Source organism: Microcaecilia unicolor, chromosome 11 (genome assembly GCF_901765095.1).
Source record: "Microcaecilia unicolor chromosome 11, aMicUni1.1, whole genome shotgun sequence".
NCBI lineage: Eukaryota > Metazoa > Chordata > Amphibia > Gymnophiona > Siphonopidae > Microcaecilia > Microcaecilia unicolor.
In genome coordinates, this window is record NC_044041.1 from 39,147,421 (window position 1) to 39,174,208 (window position 26,788).

Consider the following 26,788-nt stretch of genomic DNA (forward strand, 5'->3'; position numbering starts at 1 on the left):
CCTGGCAGAGTTGCTTTCGAAACAGCAGACTGTGGCTTTCTAGCAATAAGTCAGGTCAATACCAGCAGGTTGGTAATGGTAACAGCGGTGGTGTACCTACTATCCATCATAGCCACAGGGACCTAGGTGACTGGATGTTTGGGCAGGTATCTCGCTTGTTTTTGTTAAATTATTACAGCATAGTTAAGGCAGTTTACAATCAATAGGTGTTCCTGTTTTGGCTTCTGCTGCTGCCTGTAAACCATTCTACTCATCTGTCACTGTCTCAGTAAAATATTACCTCGCTTCATCCACCTTCATAATTGACAGCTTGCATGTAAGCTTCTTTTTCATAAAGAATGCTGCCACCTTGTAAGTTCTTATTTGAATTTTCTCCGTGTGGTTAAAGATGGGTTTTATAGTAATGCCTCATTCCTCAAATGCTTTGTAACACAGCACTGTCACTGTTCCTTGGAATAGGTGCCATCTAAAACTCATACAGATGAAGATAGTTGTAGTTCCTGGAACTGGGGTGCTACAGATTCTTTATGCTGGTTTTCTACATACTTTATTCTAGCTTCTTAAAAAAAAAGTCCAAGTAGATGTGGAGTGCTAGAATCTGGAAAAAATCCTAAACCCTTTGTAGTTCTTGGCTTAGTCTACAGCTTTTAGTTTTTTCTATAAGAGCTGCATATTCTGGTATTCTTGGTATGTTTCACACTGTAGAATTTGTCTTTGTGTTAACAGATGAGCTCAGCCAGAAGACTGTAGAAAATAATGAGCAACGTGAAGAAATTATACGCCTAAAACAAGAAAACAGCTGTGTTCAGAGAGAGCTGGTATTATCGGGTGAGTGTTAATGATACCTCTCTTCCTCTAACCTTCCTTCCTTCTCCTGTATTTATTAATTCACTTGCTCTTCTGAGCCCCTTTCTAACACCTGCATTGAAAAGATAATGCTTTTATGAGGGCTTCTGCATATTGCACCTTCCTCTGCTTTGCTGCACATATCCTTGGTACAGCCTTTCTTTGTTGGTGTACCCTGCTGCCTCCCTGGCCATATTCAAATCTTCTCTGAAAACACAAATTTCCATTATGTAGCTTCCACAAAAAAAAAAAAAACGAAAGAATAATATAGTATGCACCTGGATAAACAATAATCATATAACAGAAAAATATTCTATCCTGGACCCAATATAACTAAATAAGAGAAAAAAAAAATAAAGTGGTCAGAAATAATTTGGTGCCCCAAAGTGATTTTACAAAACACATATAGGCATTCTTATCTCAATCATCACACAAATGTAATGTCCATATAACACAAAACTGTGGAAAACTTCATACAGGTTACTAAGCTTTAAAAAAATTTCATAAAGAGTACTTAGCTTATAACAGAAGTATCCATTCAAATCCAAGGCATGATGAGAGGGTGTCCATAGAAATAGAATGCCCCAACCAGGATCCAAGTTTCACCGTAAAAATGTCTTCATCAGGAGGCCTTTAATACAAAACTAAAAACAAAACATAAATTAATCAAAATTCAAATCCAGAAACCAACAATAAATATAATTACTAATCCAAAAGCAAAATAGCAGAGCTACCAGGCCAGAGAAATCCACCTGACTTCATCTTGAAAATAACGCAAAAACGGTTAGCCTCAGTCTGGTATAAAACTGCTCCCGAATGAGCATCACAGAATTGATTATGTCATTCAGGAGTAGTTTTATACCAGACTGAGTATTTTTTCTCTTCTATTTTCAAGATGGAGTCGGGTGGATTTCTCTGGCCCGGTAGATCTGCTGTCTTGCTTTTGGATTAGTAATTATATTTATTTATTGTAATTTTGGGGGATTTGCAGTTTGATTAATTCATGTTTTATTTTTAGTTTTGTATTAGACCCCCTGATGAAGCCATTTTTATGGTGAAACTTGGATCCTGGTTGGGGCATTCTATTTGCATGGACACCCTCATCACACCTTGGATTTGCTGGGAACCTTCTGTTACAAGCGAAGTGCTCTTTGTGAAGATTTTTAAAGAGTATCCTGTATGAAGTTTTTCACAGTTTTGTGTTATATGGACATCACATTTTGTGCGATGATTGAGATAAGGGTGCCTATATGCATTATGTAGCTTCCCACTATTCCAGAACCTGTGGAATAGTTATCCATCAACCAGAGGATAGAAAACTGAGCTGAGACATCACTCTTAGCTTCTCACATTTTCTATTTCGGCTTCTCACTATTTTCTGTCTCCAGCAGGTGAATGGACACACTTTTCAGCCTCTGGTTCTGAGTGATTTGCTCCTGGTCTAGTTGAGTTTTGTGAGTGGCTTGAGTCTGCAGAGTCCTATCTGGAGGTCTTTGGATCTGTCTCTGGTGCCCCGCAAATTTACTTCTTCCCTCCATTCACCTGTAGAGCTCTCCTTTTCCAGCACAACAACCTTAAAAAAAAAAAAAAAAAAAGGAGAGGAGAAGGACCAGGACTGATAATCTTTCTTGCTTATCTGTGGTAAGACTTGTGGAGACTGTGAACTTGGGGAGCAGCTGGCAGAGGTACATCCTACTAAAGTTTGACTCAGAACAGCTTGGAAGGCTGCAAGTTCTACTTGGTGCAGGGGAAGGATCCTGTCTCACTGCTTTTGGACCGCATTGTGCTGTACTTGTGACAGTCGGGATGAATGGCAACTCCTGCGGAGGCAGTTAAGCGGTGTTCCTTCTGTGGGACCTACTGGTTGGTCTCAGGGCATTGCAGTTTGTGCAAGCTGGGAATCCTGCGGGACATGGAGGAAACGGTTGGCACTACTACTACTACTTATCATTTTTATAGCGCTACAAGGCATACGCAGTGCTGTACACCATACACAAAAAAGACAGTCCCTGCTCAAAGAGCTTACACATCTTCTGATTTCTCGCTGCATCCGAATATGCCAGGGGACTTTGGGTTCTCTGGCCGGGCTGGTAAACAATTTGATGCAGAAGAGCGCGGGAATGGGTGCCATTTTGTCAAGGCTGACTAGCAGTGAGGAACAGCCTCTGTCTGATCATGCGCAATAGCATTCAGCTGCATCAGGATTTTCTTTTCTCTGGAGTTTATATTGCTTTTACACCAGGTCTATTTACTGAAGCAGGGATCTCGTTTAGACCTCCAGGAGTGGGCAGATGAGGCTCTCTCTGCTTCTCCCTCCTTATCTGATGTGGCCTTGGTCTTTTCAGAGGAGCTATTGTTGAAGGAACTGTTAAATGGAGATCGAAAAATACTGAGGTTTCGTAAAAAGTAGCTTAGTACTTTTATTTCTGATGTACTGGCAGTGCTTTCCATTGAGGAGCCTTCTGCTTTGGTGTCAGGACTCCCTCCCATCTTCGTCGATCATGAGGGGGCTTAGAGGTCGTTCTAAGGCCTTCCTGATGCATCCAGACATTAAAGATCTGATTACAGCAGAATGGGACTCACTGGATGCAGGGCTGAGAGTGGAAAGAACCTCTACCTGTTGTCTTGTATGGAGATCCTGTGAGCCCTTAGGTCCAGCTGGAGGGCAGAAGTGACGGTAGACACCAGCCCTCCAAGGGACAGCTGAGCAACCCCAAGTCTTCACCTGCGGTGACCGCCGTTCCCCAGGGGTTGAGCCCCCAGGTGCGGGCGGCCAGCAGGGCTTCCGGAACCGCAGGGGTTGACGGACTGACCACGAAAGACAGAAAGTCCAGGAGGCTGGGTCGAGCTACAGGTAGTGCGGGAACGGGAACCAGCAGAGATCCAGGCAGGCTGTAAGCAGAGAGTAGTCAGGAACCAGCAGACGTCAGGGCAGGCAGTGAGCAGAGAGTTGTCAAGAACCAGCAGAAGTCAGGGCAGGCAGCGAGCAGCGAGTTGTCAGGAACCAGCAGAAGTCAGGGCAGGCAGCGAGCAGAGAGTTATCAGGAACCAGCAGAAGTCAGGGCAGGCAGTGAGCAGAGAGTTGTCAAGAACCAGCAGAAGTCAGGACCAGGTAATAATCAGAAGAAGTATCAGAAGCACTGCCACTACTCAGGGAACCGAATAGAAGCCGAAGCAAGGAAGGACTGATGGCAGGGTTTTAAGTAGTGCAGGCATTAGGCTCAAGCATTTGCAGCTGTCACAAGATGGCTGCCCCCATCAGAGGAGCTGCCCTGTGCCCAAATATGGGCTTCCTTCCTGACCTTGTTACTTTAAGATGGCTTCCTAGGAGATGCTGTATCCAAGATGGCTGACTCCCTTGAGCTATTCAAGATGGCCAAGACCATTGCTCCAACCAGGATGAGGGCTGCCAGAAAATAGGAAACCGCAACCGACCTTTCCTAAGACTGATCCTTGTCCCTTTCAGATGATACTGCGGGAGGAGCGTCGAGCAGGCGAGGGACGTGACACCTGTTGATTCCAGAGGAGAAAAATAAATTGCAGCTTCCCAGGGTGGTCTTTCTTGTTACAGTGGTTACTAAGAAGACCACCTTGCTGGTGGAAGGGGGGGTATTGCCCTAAAAGACCAACAAGATAGAAAGCTGAAACAAGGCTTTTGAAGTGGTCTCTTTGGACCGTCAAGCGACAGTTTGCAGTTCGTTTGTGGGAAGAACATGCCTGAAGTGGCATCAGCAGTCTGCAACACAAGACAGTCACCATAATGCTCAGCTGGAAGCGGGGTTGGCCTACTTGGCGGATGCTATTTATGACATGTTACAGGTTACAGCCTGCAGTATGTCTTTGGCTGCCACAGCATGTCGGTCACTCTGGTTGCGGCATTGAGTAGCAGATGTAGCATAAAGTCACATCTAGTTAAACTTTCCATTCAGGACAAGTGGCTTTTTAGAGAAGATCTCAGTAACTTGGTGAAAGAACTGGGGAAAACTAAGCCATGGCAGTTGCAGTAGGATAAGCCTCTGGCCATCCAATTTCAGGGGGCTCTTGATCTCAGTTTCGAGACAGCAGACGATACTGGCCTGGTTGTCAGCAATATAGTCAGAAGTCCCACTTCCAGTCTTCCTTTCATGCGGGACATGAAGTCCTCCTCTCTGTCAGCTGGAGCACCCAGTGCCTCCAGAACTTCGTAATGATGTGAGGCTGGTCCACTCTTCCTCCGGTGGGAGGATGTCTTCAGGAGTTTTGTGAGGTGTGTGCCAAAATCATGCCAGACCAGCGGGTTCTGGATATTCTTACAGAAGGTTACAAGTTGGAGTTCTCCTGCCCAGTTGCTTCTCTCTTCTTTCAGTCTTCTTGTCGAAAGGGAACCAAGGCGGTCAAGGTTTAGGCCAGTGTAGATTCCTTGCTGGTGCTACTGGCCATTGTTCCAGTTCCCCAGACCAAACAGGCACAAATCAAATACTTCGTCTATTTCATTGTCCCAAAGAAGGAAGGCATCTTTCATCCAGTCTTAGATCTCAAAGGTCTAAACCACTGCCTCTTGAGTGTCCCGCTTTCACATGAAAACACGAAGAGCAGTCATAGCCTCGATTCAAGCGGGGGAATTTCTCACCGCCCTCAAGGAGATGTACTTGCATATACCCATTTGGCTGCTGCATCAGAGGTTTCTACATTTTGCGGTGCTGGGCTTTCACTTCCAGTTCAGGGCTTTGCCCTTTGGTCTTGTCATAGCACCAAGAATGTTTATCAAGGTTGTGGTGGCCTTCCTTTGGTGCCAGGGAGTCAGAGTTCACTAGTATCTCAACAACTGGCTCATTCGTGCGCCATCCTATTCATTCAGTGTGGCGACAACTAGCAAAGTTGTCTCCTGAAGTTGTTGGGTTGGGTGATCAATTTCAAGAAGAGCTGGAGTATCTGGGTGTTCTGTTTGACACAGCAAGGAAGAGGATCTTCCTCATGGAATTCAGGAGGTCGAAGCTGGTTCAGCATATTCATTTTTCCCTCAGTTAAGGCAGGCCTGGGGTTTGGGACGACTAGGTTCTGGGATCAATGATGGCAGCAATGGAAGTGGTGCCATGGGCAAGGGCTCATGTGGCCATTACAGGAGTCTCTTCTCAGCGGATGGTCTCCGTTGTCACAGAAGTACGATCTTCTACTTCCTTGGATGCTGCTTGCCAGATGGAGTATGCAGTGCTGATTGCCACCTAGGAATTTGACTGTTGGAACTCCCTTTCCTATGACACAGTGGGAGGTGGTGACAACGGACATCAGCAAGTCGGGTTGGGGAGCTCATTACAAGTTCCATCTGGCACAGAGCACCTGGACAGAACAGGAGTCTCAGTGGTTGATAAATTGCTAGGAGCTCAGGGCAGTGTGGAATGCCTTACGTGACTTTGCTCCCTTTCTGGTGGGGTCCCAGGTCCAAGTTTTCTCCAACAATGCAATAGTGATGGCTTTTATCAACAAACAAGGCAGGTCCCGCAGCTGTTTGATGGTGGTAAAGGTGGCCTCCCTCATGGGTTAGGCAGAGAAAAAAAACTTCTCTGCTTGTCGGCAGCTCACATCGCTGAGTCTTTACAGTTATAGTTTATTGAATTTGCTTAACTGCTGTAGCTGCCTGGGCAGAACAGAGCGGTGTACAAAACTAAAAAAACATACAGAAAAAGAAAGGAACTACAAATAATGTGGAGGTGGACTTTCTCATCAGGGAGAATGGGATCTATCCAGCCAGGGTATTCAGCTGATAGTGGACTGATGGGATTCTCCACTTCTGGACTTAATGGCAACAAAAAGGAATACCAAAGTGCCCAAGTTCTTCAGCCATTGGAAAGAACTGGGCTCGATGAGAATCAAAATGGAAATACTTTTAAAACAAATAGGAGAAAATATTTTTTTCACACGCTCTAATGGTTTGAGAAATGTGGGCGGCTTGTTCTCATCCTAAGGGACAGCGCAATTATCTCTGGGTTTGGGACCCTTATTTAGTGACAATTTCACCGACTGCTTGTCATCAAGTTCTTAATAAGTTTCAATAATCATTCAGAATCATTCATAGGTATAGGGGCAGTTGGGGGAGGCAGTTCTGGGTTACAGTGGGGAGGGATCATATCTTTGGTAAGGGTCTGAGGTCTAAGAGTCCAGACCTCGACCCATGTTCAATAGTATCATCATAGGATTTTGTGTATGGTACTTGTTTATGGGGAGGGTGGGTGGAAGAGTACTTGGTTGGTTGTTCGAACAGTTGCTGAAGATGATGTGAGGTTTTCTTACTATTTTCTTTTGTCATTGCATCATGTATGTTGTTGATGCATTTATTTGAAAGTTAATAAAATGATTCTTTAATAATAATAAAAAGGTTTGGACAAGTTCTTGGAGTAACAGTCCATAGTCTGCTATTGAGACAGACATGTGGAAGCCATTGCTTGGCCCTGCTTGCCCCTGGGATTGGTAGCATGGAAATGTTGTGACAGTTTGGGTTTCTGTCAGGCACTTGTGACCTGGCTTGACCTCTGTTGGAAACAGGATGTTGGGGTTGATGGACCATTGGTCTGACCAATTATGGCTGTTTGTTCTTATGTCTATATGCAAATGAATATGCAAATGTGCCAAGCCACCCTCCCCCCCCAATGAAACAGTCAAACTACACTCATGGAGGACAACTACAGAAGACGTTTCTTGCGGCTCACCCAGAGATTGTTCGATTTCTTGCAGGAAATGGGCCGCTTGCGGCATCCCTTCGATATGCCATGACCAGAGTGGAACCTTAATTTAGTCCTTTGGGCTCTGCAGAAGCCTCCTTTTGAGGTACTTCGCAAGGACTCCTTGAAAGATCTTACGCTAAAGACAGCGTTCTTAGTTGCTGTTGCGTCAGCACGTAGAGTTTCAGAGCTTCAGACTCTTTCTTGTTGGGATCCCTTTCTCCGCTTTTCAGAGGCGGGCATCTTTCTGTGCACAGTTCCTTCCTTTCTTCCAAAAGCGGTATCAGCATTTCATCTCGACCAATCTTTGGAAATTGTCCTTTCGCAAAGAGGCTCAGTATTCTTCCATGAAGCTTTTCAATGTGTGTAGAGTCTTCATTAAATATCTGGAAGTCACAAATGAGTTTCGCAAATCAGACTTGTCCTTTTTGGTAAGCAGAGGCTTGGCCTCATGACTTCCAAGCCCACAATTGCAAAATGGCTAAAGGAGACTATCACGGCAGCTTATTTTCTTTTGGGGAAGCAGGTTCCTCAGGCCTTGCGGGGTCATTCTACGAGGCGTACAGCAACATCTTGGATGGAGACTACCTTATGTCTCTGGATATTTGCAAGGCAGCAACGTGGTCTTTATGCTGTTACTTTTATCAAGCACTGCAGGGTGGACTTTGCGGCGTGCTCGGAAGTCCAGTTTTGGGGCTTCAGTCCTTGGGGTGACGTCAATGCCAGGATCCTATCCCCTCTTTGGATTGCTTTTATACATCCCACAGATTCTGGATAGTGGGAAGCTACGTAATGGAAGGAGAAATTTGATCTTAGATATATTTTTTTTCCATTAGTCCTTCCCACTATATTCCAGAGGCCCGCCTGAGATTTCTCAGATATTTAATCAGTGCGAAATAATGGGCCAAATAATAACTGTCATCTTGCATGGGAACAAAACATCCATCTGAATGACAAAACTTGACAGATTATTTGTACTATTTGTACTGTTTTATGCAGTTCTTGATAAGTACACATAAGAGATTATAAACTCCGGAGGAGAGGCTATCTAGTCAGAACACAAGGACAAGACATATAAGAGACTTCACGAATATTAAGACATGTTCACAATTTAAAGCAGCCTCAAATTGGTGGATTTTCTCTCACTTGCATCTTGAATAAGACAGTCTTTCTGTGGTTTGTTGTACAGCTCAGGCTTTCTTTATCACATTGTTGTAGTTTTCATCTTTTTATGGTACCCTGAACAGAGAAAACGCAATTTGATTTTCCAATCCCAAATATTTGGAGGATTAAGATGTTTTTTTTTTAACCCGCAAACTTAAATCTCAGCTAAAAGTCCTAGTGTAAGAACATGGCTGTAGCCCCACACACTTAGGCTCACAGGATGACATTTTAGTAGTGTATATGCAGTGGTATTCTGTGTATAATTTTAACCTTTTGCCTGAATTTCTTTCATTTGAACAAATGCATATTTTATTATATCTTATTACTTAAGAACATAAAATAAGCCATGCTGGGTCAGACCAAGGCCTATCAAGCACAGTATCCTGTCTTCCACAGTGGCCAGTTTGGATCACAAATACCTGGCAGATCCCAAAATGTAATAAAGGCAATATTAGCAGAAATCTGCTAATTATACAGAGACCTCAGTATTCTTCTTTCCTGCCCAGCATAATCAAGGCCATATTCTTTCCAACCCCCCCCCCCAACCCCAGCCCATCATCTCATCTCTTGTCCCCTCCCCCATGTGACATGTCTCCTTTTTCTCCACACAGCTGTCCACCTCTACACTCTTCTCTCTCTGGTTCCTGGGCTATGGTTTAGTAGTTCTTGTGGCACACCTGCTCCTATTTGGCAGCATTTGCCATGTTGTATGCATGCCCTATCTATCTATCTATCTATCTATCTATCTATCTATCTATCTATCTATCTATCTATCTATCTATCTATCTATCTATCTATCTATCTATCTATCTATCTATTTCTGTTGACATTTAATATTTCATCATCCTTTTACAAGCTGAAAGTGAGAAGCGAAAAGATGAATTACTTGAATTGGCAAAATCCAAGCAAGATCGCACAGATTCAGAACTGCATGCTTTGCGGAAGGTATGATCAGTCTTTTCATGTTCTTTCTTCAGGTACATGACCAATAAGTGAAATAGATTCTAAAATAAATTGGTGAAGAACTGCACTGAGCATAAACATAAATGATAAAATTGTTACCATGGGATCAACTAATGGATTTTATGGTACTTGTATTTAGTGACATGAAGATACTTTTCATGGCAGTAATGTTCTACCACTGGTACACAGCTTTTAGCATATGCCTTGCTGTACAAAATAAATGACAGAGTCCTAATGTTCGTATCCTAAAAGCTATTGCAATGTAATGTTGAACATGGGGATCTTAAGTGACTGAAGAAATAGTCTTCAGACTCAGGGGTCTTCCAACGTTTACAGCTGTGGCTGCTAACCTCCTTACTCTAGGTGACACTAGCGGCTTTTTACTTACAAATTTCTTATGCCTATTTATTGCTTACTTATTACTGGTTTCCAGGACATCCACAATGAACAAAGTACCACTCGAGAAAAACAAAACAAATCTGTGTTCACATTTTAGCTATAGCTTTTTTTTGTGGTGTTTTTGGTGGATTGGCATTTTCATTTCAAGAAAGCAAATGGAACTTGTACATAGAAATGCAACTGTTCTCATAATTTGATTTTCTTTTCAATATCCACAAATAGGTATATGTAAAACAGCAACATGACCTGCAGTTTCTCCATCTTAACTTGGAGAGTTCCCAGGAATTAATTCACAAACATGAAAGAGCGTTGCAAGACCTCAGGTGAGCTGTTAGATATTGTAAAATAATCTAGTACACTGTTGCCGTATTTACTAAGGGTGATCATTGGAAAGCTCTTTACGTGACGTTAACTGGTATGTTATTGGCAAAGAACAACTGCCAATCTAATGTTCTTTACATAGCACTATAGAAAAGAGCCGACATGCTGTTCACTTCACAGTGCCATTCTAGCTAGTTAAGCACAGTTAGTAAGCAAGAACTAAAAGGGTTTCTTCATTGTACTTGTTGGGCAGTGGGCAGGCCTAATAGATTTGTACTGGGGCAGTGAGACATTCCTGCCCATTAAACCAGTGTTTCTCAAACCATCCTGGAATCTCCTAGCCAGACAAGTTTCAAGATACTTGCAATGAATATGTATGCAACTCTCTCATGCCTATTTATTGTGAGTATCTTGGAAACTGGACTGGCCAAGGAGGGTACCTAAGGACCAGCTTCAGAAATGAAGCAATCTCTAACACTATGCCAGGGTTATGATGCTCCTTCCTCCCTCTCTTCACCTTGTTCCTCAGATGTACTGATGACTATATCAGTGGAATAGGACAGGTCTCACACTCCCTCTGCCACTTCTAGAAAGACTTACCCCTCCCACATACACAGTAGCTCTCACCTTTATATTCTTTCTTTTTTTTTTTTTTTTTTTAATGTTCAAGTGAGGCACCTGTCCTTTAGCTTGTATCAGTAGCACCAGGGCTGGAGCCCCCCACCCCCACTGGAATTTCATGAGCTTCTCTTTTGATCCAACAACAAAGTTGATGAGTGTCTGAACACCATTTACACAGTGCAGTGGGGTTACAAGAAAGCATACCAGATTTTTTTTTAATGATTTCCCTCCAATTCCAACTACCAGGTACTTGCTAAAAGACAACTCAGAACATATAACAAACCTACCATACCACAGCAGCACTGCCAGAACTGGGAAAACGGAACAAGAGGGACTGCTACAGATCTCTTCTCCAGCACCCCCCCCCCCCCCACACACACACACTTGCAGAATACTGAAAAGTACAGACAATTGCACCAAATATAGAACAAGGGACCACAAGCTAGAATTAGAAATATGAAGACAAAAATTGAATTGCAGACGCCAAGAAGTCAGACTCCACATGTACTGGAACACAAGAAATAAAAACATTAATGCATTTCCTCTTATACTGAACCAAGCAAAGTGGTGCCCATTTCCCAAAGCTAATACAGTGCAATCCGCTTAAGTGCACTTAACCGTTGTGACCCAAAGAAGCTTGACATCTGATAAACATATGTACAGTACTGTTTATTATACGTACAGTATACAGTCTCTGTTAACTGACGTTATACAGTCACTGTTAATTGACGTTAGGCTTACTTTAAGTAATCAGTCATAGTCCTCTTTACAATCTTGTGTCTGTGAGTTCCATAGACTGTCTGCCAGATGGTAAAAACTGTCATAGCACTGACATCCAGTGGCCTCCAGATAGGCCTGCACGGTGTTGAGACTCTCCAGCGCTCTTGCAAGAATGACAGGAGGTTGTTGAATTTCGTCAGCATGTGCCTCGCTGCTCATTTCATCATCTGTTTCATCATCAGCCGTTGCCTGCGTGTAGGCGCATATCTGGACATCAGTGCTGTCGTCAGCTGTTTGTAGATCGTAATCAACAGCTACATAGCCTAGTGGCTAGTGCAGTGGACTTTGATCCTGGGGAACTGAGTTCGATTTCCATTGCAGCTCCTTGTGACTCTGGGCAAGTCACTTAACCCTCCATTGCCCCTGGTACAAAATAAGTACCTGAATATATGTAAACCGCTTTGAATGGCAATATATCAAGTCGCATTTCCATTCCTTTCAGTAACATCGGCTGGGATGTCAATAGCCTGTTCATCTGACGCGTTTGCAACAACTGCATCTGTTTCGTCCCTCTTCACATCCCTAACAAAGCTTTCCCGCTTGTCGCAGTTCACAATGGTAACATGATTCCAGGCTTCTTTCTGCATATGTAGGGAATCCAACAGTGATAGATTACGAGCCAGTTCAACAACACGTTTATCCTTGCCAGTCTGGCCATCCATAATACTCATCAGACGACATAGCACAAGAGCCCGATAATGTTGTTTGAAATTGGCTATTATGCCCTGATTCATAGGTTGGATTAGAGAGGTAGTGTTTGGTGGCAGGAAGACCACCTTGACGTTAGACAGCTTGACATCATCCCTGTGTGCAGCACAATTATCACAAAGCAGCAAAATCTGATGCTTTTGTGCCCGCATTCTAGTGTCTTAACTTCTTTAGCCACTGCTTCCAAATTTCCCCAGTCATCCATGAATTTGTGTTAGCCTCGTATGACACAGGAAGTCGCTTAACATTCTTGAAGCAACGGGGCTGTTTGCTCTTTCCAGTGACAAGTGGTTCCAACTTCTCACCCCCATCCATATTGCAGCAAAGGAGGATCGTCAGTGGGTCCTTCAACGTTTTACTTCCTGTAGTTTCGGCTTGTTTGAATGCAAGTGTTCCATCAGGAATCGCTCACCAGTAGAGACTGTTTTCGTCAGCATTGAAAATGTCACGAGGTGCAAACTCGTTCAAGATGGTAGGAAGAACTGAAACAAGCAACCCAATTTTCATCACCAAAGTCATCAGCGTCTTGTTTTTCACCATGCTGTTTCTTGAATTTTGTTGTTCCTCTCCTTCCATCTTTCCAACCATCCAACAGTGGCTTTGAATTCAGTTAGTCCAAGACTTTCAGCTAGCTGATTAGCTTTCTCCATAAGCAGTGGACCACTGACAGGAAACTGTCTGCTCCTGACTTGAGAAAACCACCGAAGAAGAGCATCTTCTACATCCTCAGCTTTTCCCGCCTGTTTCTGTTGTGGATTTGTATTGTTTTGCCAGTCTTCCAGAAGCTGGTCTTTCTGCTTCAAGATACGTGAAATTTGACTGGGATTGACACCATATTCTTTAGCAATAGATGCTTGACTTTGTTTGTTTTCTAATTTTTTAAGAACTTCTATTCGTTCAGCCAGTGTTAAAGTCTTACAGTTACGCGACGATGATTCCATTGTACACTCTAACAACATTCTTTTGCTTCTTCTGCCTGTGGCAGTTAACCGAGATTTCAAATTTACCACCCCTTTGTCACACGCCAATCGGCTTCCATATTCCGTGCGTGTGCTTATGTGGAGTCTTTCCTGCAGAGGAGCGGTCTTAAACCATTCATATAAGCGAATCTTGCACTTATCAGTGGTGCGCTAAACAGAAGTTTGTCCCCATAGAAATTGATGGCGCCAAAAATGGGACCGAAGTATGGCATGCAGTTAAACAGAGCATTCGCTTATCCGACGTGCACTTAAATGGAGTGCACTGTATTCTCCAGTTATGTTTTCTACTTTTGTTCTCTGGGCTTTTTATTTTTCCAATCACATTGTTCCCTGTCTCTCTTCTGCTTTCCTCTCTCTAACTCGTTCCAGTGTTTGTTATCCTTTTCATTATTATTATATTGGATTTATCATTGCTCCTGTCTTCATTTCTCCCCTATATCTGTCTCTTGCATATTATCTTTGCCTTTTTGATCTTTCCTCCCATTTCTTTCTGCCTGTATCCTCTCAGATTTCACCATCCTTCTCACCCTCCAGGTGTCAGTCTCCTTTTTACTTTTCACCTACCTTTCATAGTCTGTTTTTGAGAGACATGGGGAAAGCCACTGCTTGCCCTGGGATTGGTAGTATGGAATGTTGCAACTATTTGGGTTTCTGCCAGGTACCTATGACCTGGATTGGCCACTGTTGGAAGCAGGAAACTGGGCTAGATGGGCCATTGGTCTGAGTATGGCTATTCTTATGTAACTTTCTATTCCTTTCTCTTATTTTCTTCCCAACCCATCTCCTCACTCTGTCTTCCTGGCTCTCCCATTTTCTGTCTCCTTCCCCAGCCTGTTATTTTTTTTCTTTCACCCATATCTCATCAGAAGAACATTTTCATCCTCCGTACTCATCCGTACCATAGCCTTCATCTACTTTTTTCTGTTTTTCATCTTTGACCAGGTTTGGCACCTTAACTGTCAGTCACTCCCTTCCCTTCAGTATCTTCTGTCTTATCCTCACCTAGTCTCTGATTACTCCCTTTTATTATCACTGCAGCTTTGTTTCCATCCATCCTTCTCATGGTCTGTCCCATATGGTCCCATCGAGGCCAGCATTTTTCCCCCTAGTAATTCAACTTCTCCCCTCTCTCTCTCTCTCCCTTCCTCTCCATGCAGTCCAGCATCTCTCTTCTTTCTCTTCCCCGTCCTACCCCCTCTCCTAATACGTCAGCAGTTTCCCATCCCTAACCCCGTTGTCTAGCATCTCCCCTTTTTCTCTCCCCACTCATCTATAGTCAAATATCTTCCCTATCCCTTCTCCCTTCCTCTCCATCCTTTTGATCTAGCAATGCCTTGTCCCTTCCCTTTCCCCCACATGGTCTTGCATACTCCAGTGTAGTTATTGAAGAAACAATTAGCCACCCTGAAAAATATTTCAGGCCTCACTTCTTTTTGCGATCATTTCCCAAACCAGCACTATGGAATTCAGATAGCAGGGTAGCATCCTCTACTGTTCTGGAATGGATCATTTTCAGGGACATTGCCCAGCCATTGCCCTTTATCCTTTCCTCCTCTTCCCCTCAGTAGCAAGAAGTTTTCATTGGAGAGGGTGATGATACAGCAGACCTTAGGTACGTGCCTTGGCTCTGACTTCTTGCTAAATCCTTTTTCACAGCTGCTCACTACGATACGGAAGCAGGGTCCTGGCCAGTTCACTCTGCTTGACTGTGTTGCCCTGGTCAAGTGCATGGTTTCACAGTGAGTCATGCAAACCCTGAGTAACATTCAGAAGGAGTCTAGATGGTGCTCTCCTGCATGAGCAAAAGGATGCTGCTCAGGAGATGAGCAAAGGGAACAGAACTTTCTCTGGTGATCTCCCACCTCAGAGATTACTTAAAAAGATCCCTCAAATGGGAGGGTGGGGGGGCAAGGGAAAACTTGGAGACAGTTAGGAAAAGCTCTGTAATACAGCGAAGTTATGTTAATGGATGTTCTTTGAATTGAGAAACATATATTGAAGTATTTTATTTCTTTTTTTCTGTGCACTGTTTTCAATAAAAAAATGTTGAAATATAAAAAGATCCCTCAATGGTTTAATGTTGGCTATAAAAAGAAAAAAATGTCATGTAAAGGGTGAATTTCAGAGAGTGTCAGATTTCTCTTAGTTATTTTGGTGAGAGGTGGGTCCCCCACATTCCATTCTGTTTTTGTTTGCACCTTTCACCCTCCTGGTTTCAGATCCAGAGTTTCCTCATGCCCACATGATGAAAGCCCAGGGGAGTTACCTCCCACCTATAGCAGCGATTCCATGTATTGCAGCACATCCCAGTGACTCAGTGTTTGGCTTTTGATGTTTTGCCTCTCCTTTTATAGTTGAATTATTGTTCTTTCCCACTCCCTTATTTCCTGGATGTTCACATCAGTGCAGGCACCTCAACTTAAAAATGTGCATGATTGAAATGACACCCTGAGGATGTAATATTAAAATATAGTGCTATGGGGGTCACGTGATGCTCTGAACGGAGAGGACGTGATTCTGTGCTCTCTGAGGCCCCTGCTCATTCAAAGCAATTATTAACCCGTAAACTTGCAAGAAGACGATTTAAAACCACCTTACCTGAAAGAGAAGATTACATGGAAAAATATCTGGGCACGCCAGCTACAAATATGGCTAGCAGAAGCGCTAAAAAAGAAAAAGACAAAGCGAAGGCGGTGAGTGCTGTGGGAGAAGGCCCGGCGCAAAATGGCAGCGTGCAGTTCACAGAAGAACAACTACGGCAGCTAACAGAGGCGGTCGGAGCAGCGCTGATGCCGAAGTTCGAAAAATTAAGCGAACGGAGCGCGGAATTTGAAGCGCTGCTCACAGATACAGTCAGAAGAACAACTGAACTAGAGGCAAGAGTATCTGCAGCGGAAGATGAGATCGGCCCTGCCACGCGGCAAGTAAGCATGCTTGAAGCTAAAGTAGAGGCGCTAACGGCAAAGCTAGACGATATCGAAAACAGATTGCGGCTTGGCAATCTCAGGTTGGTGGGACTGCCCGAATCTGTCAGCGATCGGGTGCTTGCCTCTGTGTTGGAAACTTGGCTGGCAGCTGAATTCGCGCTATCGGATCATGTGGGGAAAGTTTGTCTAGAGAGAGCGCACCGAATAGGACGATTTCAAGATGGACGACGGACACCCCGCACAGTAATTATTAAGGTGCATAATTATGTGCACAAAACAGAAATTCTGCGAGGATACAGATTAAAACGAAATGAAGTACGCTATGATGGACATCAGATCAGAATATTCCAAGACTACTCAGCCGCATTGCAGGAGAAGAGGGAAAAATTTACACCTATATGTCAACAACTTCATGACTACCATGTTCCATTCATGCTATTGTACCCGGCACTGCTGAAGATTAAAATAGATGGAGCATGGAAGCAGTTTGAAAGTGTTTCTACAGCACAACAATGTGTACAAGAAATAAAGGAGAACAGACAAAATATTGAGCAAGAAGAGGGAGGCGTCTGACATCTTTATAAAAGAGTAGAACTGTTGGCTTAAAATGTTTATGGTAAGATGTTGTTAACATGTTCAATGTGAAATTGCAAGGGAAACTGTTACTTGTAAGAGCGGGGGCCCAGAAGCACTGAAAACCCCTAGAGCCTATCCTTTGTGATGGGCGGGGCACCAGGGGAGCCACAGGGCAATGAAGAAGGGAGGGTAGAAGGGAGGAGGGAAGGGAGTAGCTGGGAGGGGGGTGGGAATAAAAGGGGTAGAGGGAGGTTAGAGCCCCAGGATTTGAGGGAAATTCGAAGGCAGAGCTATAGAAAAAGAGATCATGCTGCTCGATACAATACGAGAAGGCACCAGGTGGTAATAGAAGCCCGAGGGGGAGACTGGGCTCCCCGAGGGATGTTAGAATAGATTTAGCTGAAAGGAAGGCTACAGACTATGAATATGGTTAAAGGGACCAACACGGGGATACGAATAGCCTCCTGGAACGTGGGAGGGATCACGTCCCCGATAAAAAGAGCAAAGATATTATATACCCTGAAGAGACGGGGTGGATATAGCCTGTATACAGGAAACGCGCTTGCCACAGGAGGAGCAGGATAAACTTAAACGGCACTGGGTGGGAGAAATTTTTGGGTCTCCATCTAGCGGCAGAAGGGGAGGAGTAGTAATCTTGCTGCACAAAAGCTTGGCGGCCAAAGCTAAAATGCTGTTCGCAGACACTGAGGGCCACTATGTGGGAATTAGCCTGTACCTGCAAGGACAGCTGTGTACGCTGGTGGCAGTGTATGCACCACAAGCAGGTGGGAAAAAATTTTATGCCCAATTGATGGCGGAGTGCCAGAGACATGGGAGGGACCCCTTAATTGCGGGAGACATGAATCAGGTATTGGACATCCAGCTGGATGGGTCAAACCCTAGAGGCGTGAGAGGAACTGATGAGGTCACATTGCTGGTGGAGTTCTGTGGTTTGCTGGGTTTGGTGGACCCGTGGAGGCTTTTACATGAGGAAGAGCGCGATTACACGCACACGTCGCGGGCCCACCGAACCTAGTCACGAATAGATTATATCCTGATGACGCAGGACTTACTCCCCCAGACTCTCAAAGCGGAGATAGGCACAGAAAGGGGTGTCCGATCATGCGCGAATATGGGTGGACCTGGAGATGCAGCCGTACTACCAAGAACCCAGGGGGTGGCGCTTTCCGGCCTACTTATTCTCTTCACCCGAGTTCAAATCTTTCCTAATAGGCAAATGGGAGGACTTTGCAGTAAATAACGAACAGCATGTAGATAATCCTGGTCTGTTCTGGTCGACCGCAAAGGTGGTGATCAGGGGAGACTTGATAGCATACACAAGTCTTAGGAATCGGAAAATAGCGCAGAAAATTATAGAATGAGAAGGCGGTACACCAGGGACTCCAAGCAGGTGTCATTTGAAAATCTTATAAACGCAAGGACAGAGTTAAACAGCTTACTCCATGAACGAACCATGAGATCCATGGTGATGCGGAAATATGCTCTAAAGAGGTTTGGAGACAGACCTGGGGGGATGTTGGCACGCTTGGTAAAAGGAGCCCGTAAGCCACATTTTATAACACGGCTCCGTGGGAGAGCGGGGGGGGGGATTGCCACCCACCCAGCAGATATTGCGGAATTATTTAGGAAGCATTTTGAAGAGTTATATAAAGGGGAGCCCGAGGGGGATTTTAAACAGAAAATTCGGGAGTACTTGCTAAGATCCAACATGCCAAGACTCACTGATGCACAGATAAAAGAACTAGATTTACCTTTAACAGCTAAAGAGGTGGGGGTAGCGATTCAGAAATTAAAATTGCACTCGGCGCCCGGTCCGGACGGCTTTTCCAGTGAATTTTATAAGCTCTTAAGAGCTCAAATAGTGGGGCCCCTAGTTAATCTTTATGAAGAGGCCGTGGAGGACAGCAGATTCCCTAAATATACAAATGAGGCCATGATTAGCTTAATACCAAAGCCGGGACGAGACTTATTAGATCCAGCCTCGTACAGGCCCATATCGCTGATTAACGTAGATGTTAAGATCTTGTCGCGGGTCCTGGCGGAGCGTCTAGCGCCGATATTGCCATTTATTGTGGGAGCTGAACAAGTAGGATTTGTCCGTGGACGGCAATCTGTGATGAATGTGCGTCGGTTGGTTGCGGCCTTAATAGAAGCCCCTGCCAGGGCACCCTCGAGTTTGGTGATAAGCTTAGATGCGGAATGCGCCTTCGACAGGGTGCTTTGGCCTTTTATGTGGGAGACATTAAACTGGATGGGCCTGCAGGGATGGTATTTTCATGCAGTGCAGATGCTTTATGCGGACCCGACGGCATGCTTGTTGGTAAATGGGGTGAAAACACAAGGATTTAAGATAGAAAGAGGCACGAGACAGGGTTGTCCGTTATCTCCCTTACTGTTTGTGATCACCCTGGAACCCCTGATAAATGTAATAAGAGAACATCCGGATATAGTGGGAATTGAGGTGGGAAATGAGATTTTGAAAATCTTAGCATATGCAGATGATTTGTTACTGGTAGTAGATAAGTCACAAGCATCGGTAAGCCACTTGATGATGGAACTGCAGAGCTACGGGGTACTATCGGGATTTAGATTAAATTATAGCAAGTCTCTGGCACTCCCAATATCAGAGTCCACAAAAATGCAGTGGAAGGGATCATTTCCATTTCAGTGGGTCGCAGGACAAATAAAATACCTGGGAGTTACAATACCCATTCAGTTAGACACGATATATGATAAAAATGTGGCCCCCCTGTTGGCAGAAACTGCGCAGTTACTGGGATTGTGGGGGTCTTGCCCCCTGTCTCTTGCGGGGCGAATAGCATTGTATAATATGGTGGTGGTGCCCAAATGGCTTTATAAATTTCAAATGTTGCCATTATACTTGGGGGGACAGGAAGAGAGGAAATTGCAGGCTGTGCTAAGGCGATTCTTTTGGAAAAATAGGCGTCCCCGGCTTGCTTTAAGCATCATGAATAAGCCAAAAACGCACGGGGGAATGGGACAGCTCAATCTAAGATATCTTACTGTAGCGTGTGCCATGCGCCACACAAGAGACTGGCTAGTGGGCAGCCAACAGTTCACAAATGTACGGTTAGAGGCTTCCATGCATCCCAACATACATCTTAGCTGGCTATTACACACGACCGGAACAGGATCCGGCAGCCGTCCACGGAGGAATCTGTTCGTCAACTCACTGAGGGCAATGTGGCGGTGGCTGTGCCGTAGGCACGGATTTTCAGCGAAGGCCACTCCTTTTCTGTCCTTAAACCTGAACCCGGATTTTCCAGCGGGAACTTTGCAGAAGACCTTTGTAAGGTGGAGGCAACAGGAGATACACTATCTTTATCAACTTTTAAATGAAGACGGACAGATAAAACCGTTTGAGGAGCTGCAACAAGAATACAGGTGGCCACAGACTGATTATTACGCCTATTTGCAGGTACGACACTACACAGCATCCCTGGGAGCAGTAAATCTAAGCGAAGATGTGCAGGAGGTATTGGCCACGGCACTAACATTGGGATCGCAAAATGTGGTGCCTTTATCACCATAGATATCTACTTGACTCCACAGAAGATATAGACTATTGTGGACTAGCTAGTAGCTGGCAGAAAGACATTGGAGGAGAGATTACGGCGGACGCGCTACAGGGATACCTTAACTCAATACTACAAAGATCAACCTTTATCCGAGACTGGGAACAACAGTACAAATTTGCGGTGCGATTTTATATAGCACCAGCCCGTGCAAAGAAAGCTGGATTTGGCACTGGTGAGTGTTTGAAATGTGGCGCTGCCCAAGCCACGCTGGGTCATATGTTTTGGGCTTGTCCCCACATTCGTCAATTTTGGACCGTAATCTTTGTGGAAATTACACGGTGCTGGAGCAGACAGACGTTGGCTGATCCTCTGATTTTGTTTGACATATTCAATATCAAAAGACCTGCCCCAGCGGGATTAATAGGGTTTCTGCAAAGAGCCTCAATGATCGGGAAGAAAGTAATTTTACTTTTGTGGAGAGAGGAAAATCCCCCATCCAAAGATTTGTGGCGATCTAAGATGATAGAACTCTTGCACACTGAACTTTGTGGGATGACGGAGGCTACAGCACAAGACATCAGTTCCTTTAGGAAAGTCTGGAGAAGATTTTTATATACTTTACATCCAAGCGCCCAGCGGCGGATCCACCAACGACTGCGAACCAGACTTGGGCAGTTGGAAAACTATGGATCTTGGACAAAATAGCCTGTTTTGGACATTAGTATGAACCTGGTAGCTGGGGGGGGGGGGGGGAAGGGCGGAAAAAGAGAATGTTTAAGACTGCACAGTTAACAAGTGTTTATTGCATTAATATGATAAGAGAAATGTTTAAGAGAAGTTTATACTGTATATTTGTTAATAAAAATGATTTAAACATAAAATAGTGCTATATACCGTATTTTTCGGACTATAAGACGCACCGGACCATAAGACGCACCTAGGTTTTAGAGGAGGGAAATAGGAAAAATTTTTTTTTTCCTTTTTCCCTCCTCTAAAACCTAGATGCTCCGGTGCGTCTTGTCCGAGTTCGGGATCGCCCTCCCCTACTCACGTCAGCGATGTTCCCTGGTGGTCTAGTGACGTCGGGGCAGGAAAGAGCCCCCTCTTTCCTGCCCAGCGCGCTCGCCGAGACCGTCAGGCAGCATATACAGGAGGACGGAGGAGGACGGAGAGCAGCGCGCTGGGCAGGAAAGAGGGGGCTCTTTCCTGCCCCGACGTCACTAGACCACCAGGGAACATCGCTGACGTGAGTAGGGGAGGGCGATCCCGAACTTGGGGGGAGGGCGATTCGGAATCACTACCTTCGGACTATAAGACGCACCCCCCATTTTCCTCCCAAAGTTTTGGGGAAAAAAGTGCGTCTTATAGTCCGAAAAATACGGTACTTTCAGACGGAGGAGAAGGTTATTTTGTTTGTGATTGAGATACTTTCAAACCTAGCACAAACTCTCATTGTGCATCTTTGGGAGGGAATGTCCAACTCCCTGAAAACTTCCCCAGGGCACTGTTGACTGAATTGTGGCAAAAAAAAACCTCCAAAAACTGTTTTGATAGTTTGTTTTCCTAATTTTGAAAGTATGTAGCAACATTCACAGTATTTCAAAATAACGGGACTCCTTTTAATTTTTCTCTATAGCAGATGACTGGGCCTACAATAATAATACTTGGCTCTGTAATAGGCTTGCGATCGAACAATAAATTGATCTTGCAACAAATATGTAGCATGATAAATATACTTTGTAAATCATAATCTGATGCTGTCATAATTTACAGTTGTAAACCCCACTCATTGGTTACTAAAACTGCCTAACATATAAAGGAAACAGTGTTTGGAGCCAACCTTCAAGGGAACGTTTTTTTTAAATGATCATTCCAATATCATTCCTTTACAGACTACCATAAAAAGAAAAATAATTAATGTGCATGGAGGGAAGCCCTCAGACCAAATCTTCACCAACAAACTCTCCACTAAATTAGTAGATCAATACCTGGTGACAGCAGCGATTTCTTTTATCGGGAGAACTCCATGTAAAGACAGGGACAAACTTAGCTCCTCTCTCTATCGCTTCTTATCAGATAAATAACCAATCTCTTCTGTGATTCCTGATTACTGATTTTGATGAGTTCCCAGAGACCGGTGCTTGAGGAGTTTGCAGATTGAGTTGAAATCGGTGAAGATAGGAAGACGTAGCGAGTCAGAAAACCCCAAATAGCGGATTCACACTCTCTGTCTAGTCTATCCATAAGCTCTGCGTGAATGGCGGAGATAAGTGCAGAGATGACTGTGGTGGTGGAGGCTGCTTTAGATTTAAAAAAAAAATTAAAACTACTATACAATAGAGTTAAAGAGGTTCATGAATGCATAGACAGCTTGGGTTACAGTGCACCAGTACGCTTGAGGATCAGGCCCAAGTGATGAAACCGATCCAAGATAATCTAGGACATTACACGATGTGATACTCGCAAGCAAGCCTTCTCCGGAGTAGCCCCCACACTCTGGAATGCATTGCCTGAAAGGCTCCGCTTAACGCAAGACTACCTCTACTTCAGGAAGCAGCTGAAAGCTTGGCTCTTCAACCAAGCCTTTAACGTAAGAAGTAACTAACTTGTTAGTATCACACACACACAAAGATTGACTTGAGCTGCACATACTGCAGCGGGACATGTTTATCCACTCCTACCCTAGTTGAGATAATATTTAACCATCTCTATGACCTCACGTGCAACTTTCTTGAAATCAATCACCTTACTTTCTAATTCTTCCTACTTTCTTACTCATCTATATGTTACAACTTTGCCTTACCCTTCACTACCAATTATAATGTTCTAGTACATATTGTGTTGTCATTGCAAGTAGTATACCATGCCATATTGTTGTTCAAATATTTTTACTGCTCTAATTGCCTCCTGCTTATGTTTGATCTATTCTTACTGTACACCGCCTTGAGTGAATACCTTCAAAAAGGCGGTAAATAAATCCTAATAAATAAATAAAGTGAATGATTGCATAAATTGCATGTGCTGCCATAATTTGCACTTAGTTGTTTTTCTGAATCCCTTGTGGACAAGGAAGTCCTAGGCTTTCTCGAGATTTGGATCCCTCAATCTTTGCAATTGTGTGAGCAATTGCACTTCATATCGAAAGAGCTTTTAGACTGGGGTTCCAGAAGCGAGAAAATGGCCTCCTACATGTGATATTTATAGTGCTCAACTTTGCATATAAGCAATCCAGTCCGGGAAGTCTTTGACTTTTATTCAGTAAGAAAATCTTATGTTTCCAGAATTACTCAGCATTGGTGCAGACATAATGTAAGGTCTTCACCTTTGTTTACACCAATCTGAATGAGAAACAGATCAAATTCACCCTTCTTTATCCAATGAAGCTTAGAAATTTACATGTTGATCAGACCTTTATCTTTGATCAAGTGATTGAGATTAAGGTATTACTGTCCTGCCTATCGGGCAGACCAACGGAAACTTGATTACCTTCAGCAAGTTGTTTAGGATCCCAAGGATCTGAACCTGTACACCCAGTAACTCAAACTTGATGGAAGCGCACTGCGAGAACTGCTGCCTCACCATCTTTGGTGTTACTGTGCTGCTTGTTTTTGTACTGTATTCACTAATGCTCATGATATTGACTGACTATAAAAGGCTCTCTAGTGCTGTTCTTTTTTTTTTGAATATCAACATTTGGAAGATCATCCAGAGTAAGCCAAGTCACCTGCTCTATTAGTCTTTGGATTCAGACTATTATTGGGTTCTTTTCAACCCTGATCTGGCATTAAGACGGGACTTCATCAGGCAGAATGGAAATTACTCTTGAATGGAAGATTTTCATATGAACTCCTTCTTGGTGATATTTTTTTTTATTTAATGAATATCATAATAGGACCATAATGTATAACCGCTTATTATATATACATATATATAAGGGATGTGACAAGCAAATTGCTTTGATCTTGGCTTTCTCTGTTTTGTTTAGTTGACTTTCAAATGTCCTCTCTTTCTGAATACCAACCTTTTTATTCCTGTTTATCTAGTTGCAGTTTCCAAGGGATGACTTGAATTTGAATCTTAATGGACAGTTTCCTGTCTTTGAGGGGGGAAGATTGAGAATTAATATCTTTTTGATAGGGATGATGGGAGAAGGGTCATAGCGTCTCTATGGGCTGGTCCTATAGGCAGGATATCTTAAGTGGAAATTTAGGGGTAGGGGCTAGATGGGATGGGTGGGTGGGGAAAGGCTATAAAGGGAGGGACCTTGGGTGGGACTAATACATAACACCAGGATAGAGGATTGGGGTGGGATATACTTTGTGGGGAAAGGGAACCTTTCAACTCGGCTATTTTATTTTTAACAGGTTTTAAACGGGGGAGGATAGTGGCTTGGACGTTCTCCTTTTTATAGATTACTTTTCTAATGGTGTCATGTGCGGGAAGGTATTACTTAAAGAACTTAAGATAATCTCTTGGAATGTGGAGGGCATTGTCTCCTCTCAAGAGACAGAAAATCTCCACTAAAATACCTGGCATCACCCTTGATGATAGCTTAACCTTTTAGCTGTATGTCTCTAAGGTTATCTCTTTGTGCTGTTTATACTCAGGCAGATATATTCCGTACGATCCCTGTTGGAGCCCTTCTTCCTTTATATTGTGTTGCTCACAGTGGTAATCTCTAAACTGGATTATTGCAATTCTTAGCTCATCAGTCTCTCAAATTGCTAAATACACAGATTACAGAGTGTAAAACAGTGCCATTAAACTCATTTATGACTGCAAAAAAATATGACCATGTCACCCCTCTTCCTAGGTGATTAGTGGCTTCCCATGGTCTATAGAATACCACTCGTCTTCTCTTCCATCAGATTCGGTCTTTAGGTCTTCCCTAATTTCTGGCCATTCTTCTTCTTCCTCAATGACCCCTCACTTTTCACAACAATGTCTCCTGACTTCACTCCCACCTTCTGGAATAGTACCCTCTCTATCTTAGACTTAATACTTCTCTTGACAAATTTAAGTCTCTACTGAAAGCATTTAATTTTTTTCTATTGCCTTTCAGGCTAGACCCTTTGAGTAATCGTTTGCCCACTGACCTTCCAGCTGGTTGCTTATCTGTATTGAAAGAATTGTTGTACTCTTATACTGTAAAGTCATCCCTTTCCCCTTACCTGTTGTATGTAGATGTTCAATATATTTTTCTTGTGTGATGCCCCACCCCTTTTCTTTTGTTGACTCTATTGTAAATGTTAGAGGTTTTCCAGTATGTGTTCGGTATATCAAATAAATTGTACTTGAACTTCTTTGTGTTGTGGAGGAATACTTAACAGCTTCATTACTACTCATTGTAATGCAGTGTGCGGCCATGTATACTGCGTTAGTTAACTACTTCACCCTTCTCTGCATTGTGCGGCCAGTAAGGTGTACATACTGTCTGTGGTAACCATGTGGTTGGGGTCACAATAGCTTTCTTTACTTGACCCTTATGTTTCTCTTGTTATTCTAAAGGCTGCACTGACTTGCAATGCTTTTACATTAAAGTTCATCTGTAAACTAAAATTAAAGCAATATGTAATTCACCACGAGCTTGCTTCTATTCTATTGCTCCATATTCCAATGTATATTATGAAAGGATTAATCTACTTTAAGAATGATAAAAAGTGCTAACCGTGTGTGCTAATCTGCCTACCTTGCCATTATTATTCTACTGTATCTCTAAAATAAAATAAATCAATATAGGAGCTTATTTTTGCTTAGCTTTTTTTCAGAGAGATGGGTACGCTTTTAAACCGTGATGTGTAGATACCTATCAGTGTCAATCATCTTGGATTTCAGCAAGGCTTTTGACACGGTTCCGCACAGGCGACTGATAAATAAATTGAGTGCCCTCAGTGCGGGACCTAGAGTAACTGATTAGGTAAAAAAAATTGGTTGAATGGTAGGAGACAGAGGGTGGTGGTAAATGGAGCTTGCTCTGAGGAAAAGGAGGTCGTCAGTGGAGTACCGCAGGGATCGGTCCTAGGGCCGGCTCTTTTTAACATCTTTGTGAGCGATATTGCGGAAGGGCTGTTTGGTAAGGTTTGTCTCTTTGCGGATGATACTAAACTCTGCAACAGGGTGGACATCCTGGAGGGTGTGAATGACATGAGGAAGGACCTAGCGAAGCTGGAGGAATGGACCGATATTTGGCAACTAAGGTTTAATCCCAAAAAATGCAGGGTCATGCACTTGGGTCGCAAAACTCTGAG

General features: G+C 43.7%; 1 protein-coding gene across 6 annotated transcripts in view; it reads left to right on the forward strand.

The window, feature by feature from the left end:
• Positions 1-26,788, forward strand: part of CCDC62 (coiled-coil domain containing 62) — a 79,728-nt gene that overhangs the window by 29,006 nt on the left and 23,934 nt on the right. For all 6 annotated transcript variants that reach the window (XM_030218554.1, XM_030218550.1, XM_030218556.1 and 3 more), the window contains exons 7-9: positions 727-828; positions 9,562-9,650; positions 10,290-10,390. In XM_030218554.1, coding sequence (XP_030074414.1) covers positions 727-828; positions 9,562-9,650; positions 10,290-10,390 — 292 coding nt within the window. The remainder of the gene's footprint in view (positions 1-726; positions 829-9,561; positions 9,651-10,289; positions 10,391-26,788) is intronic.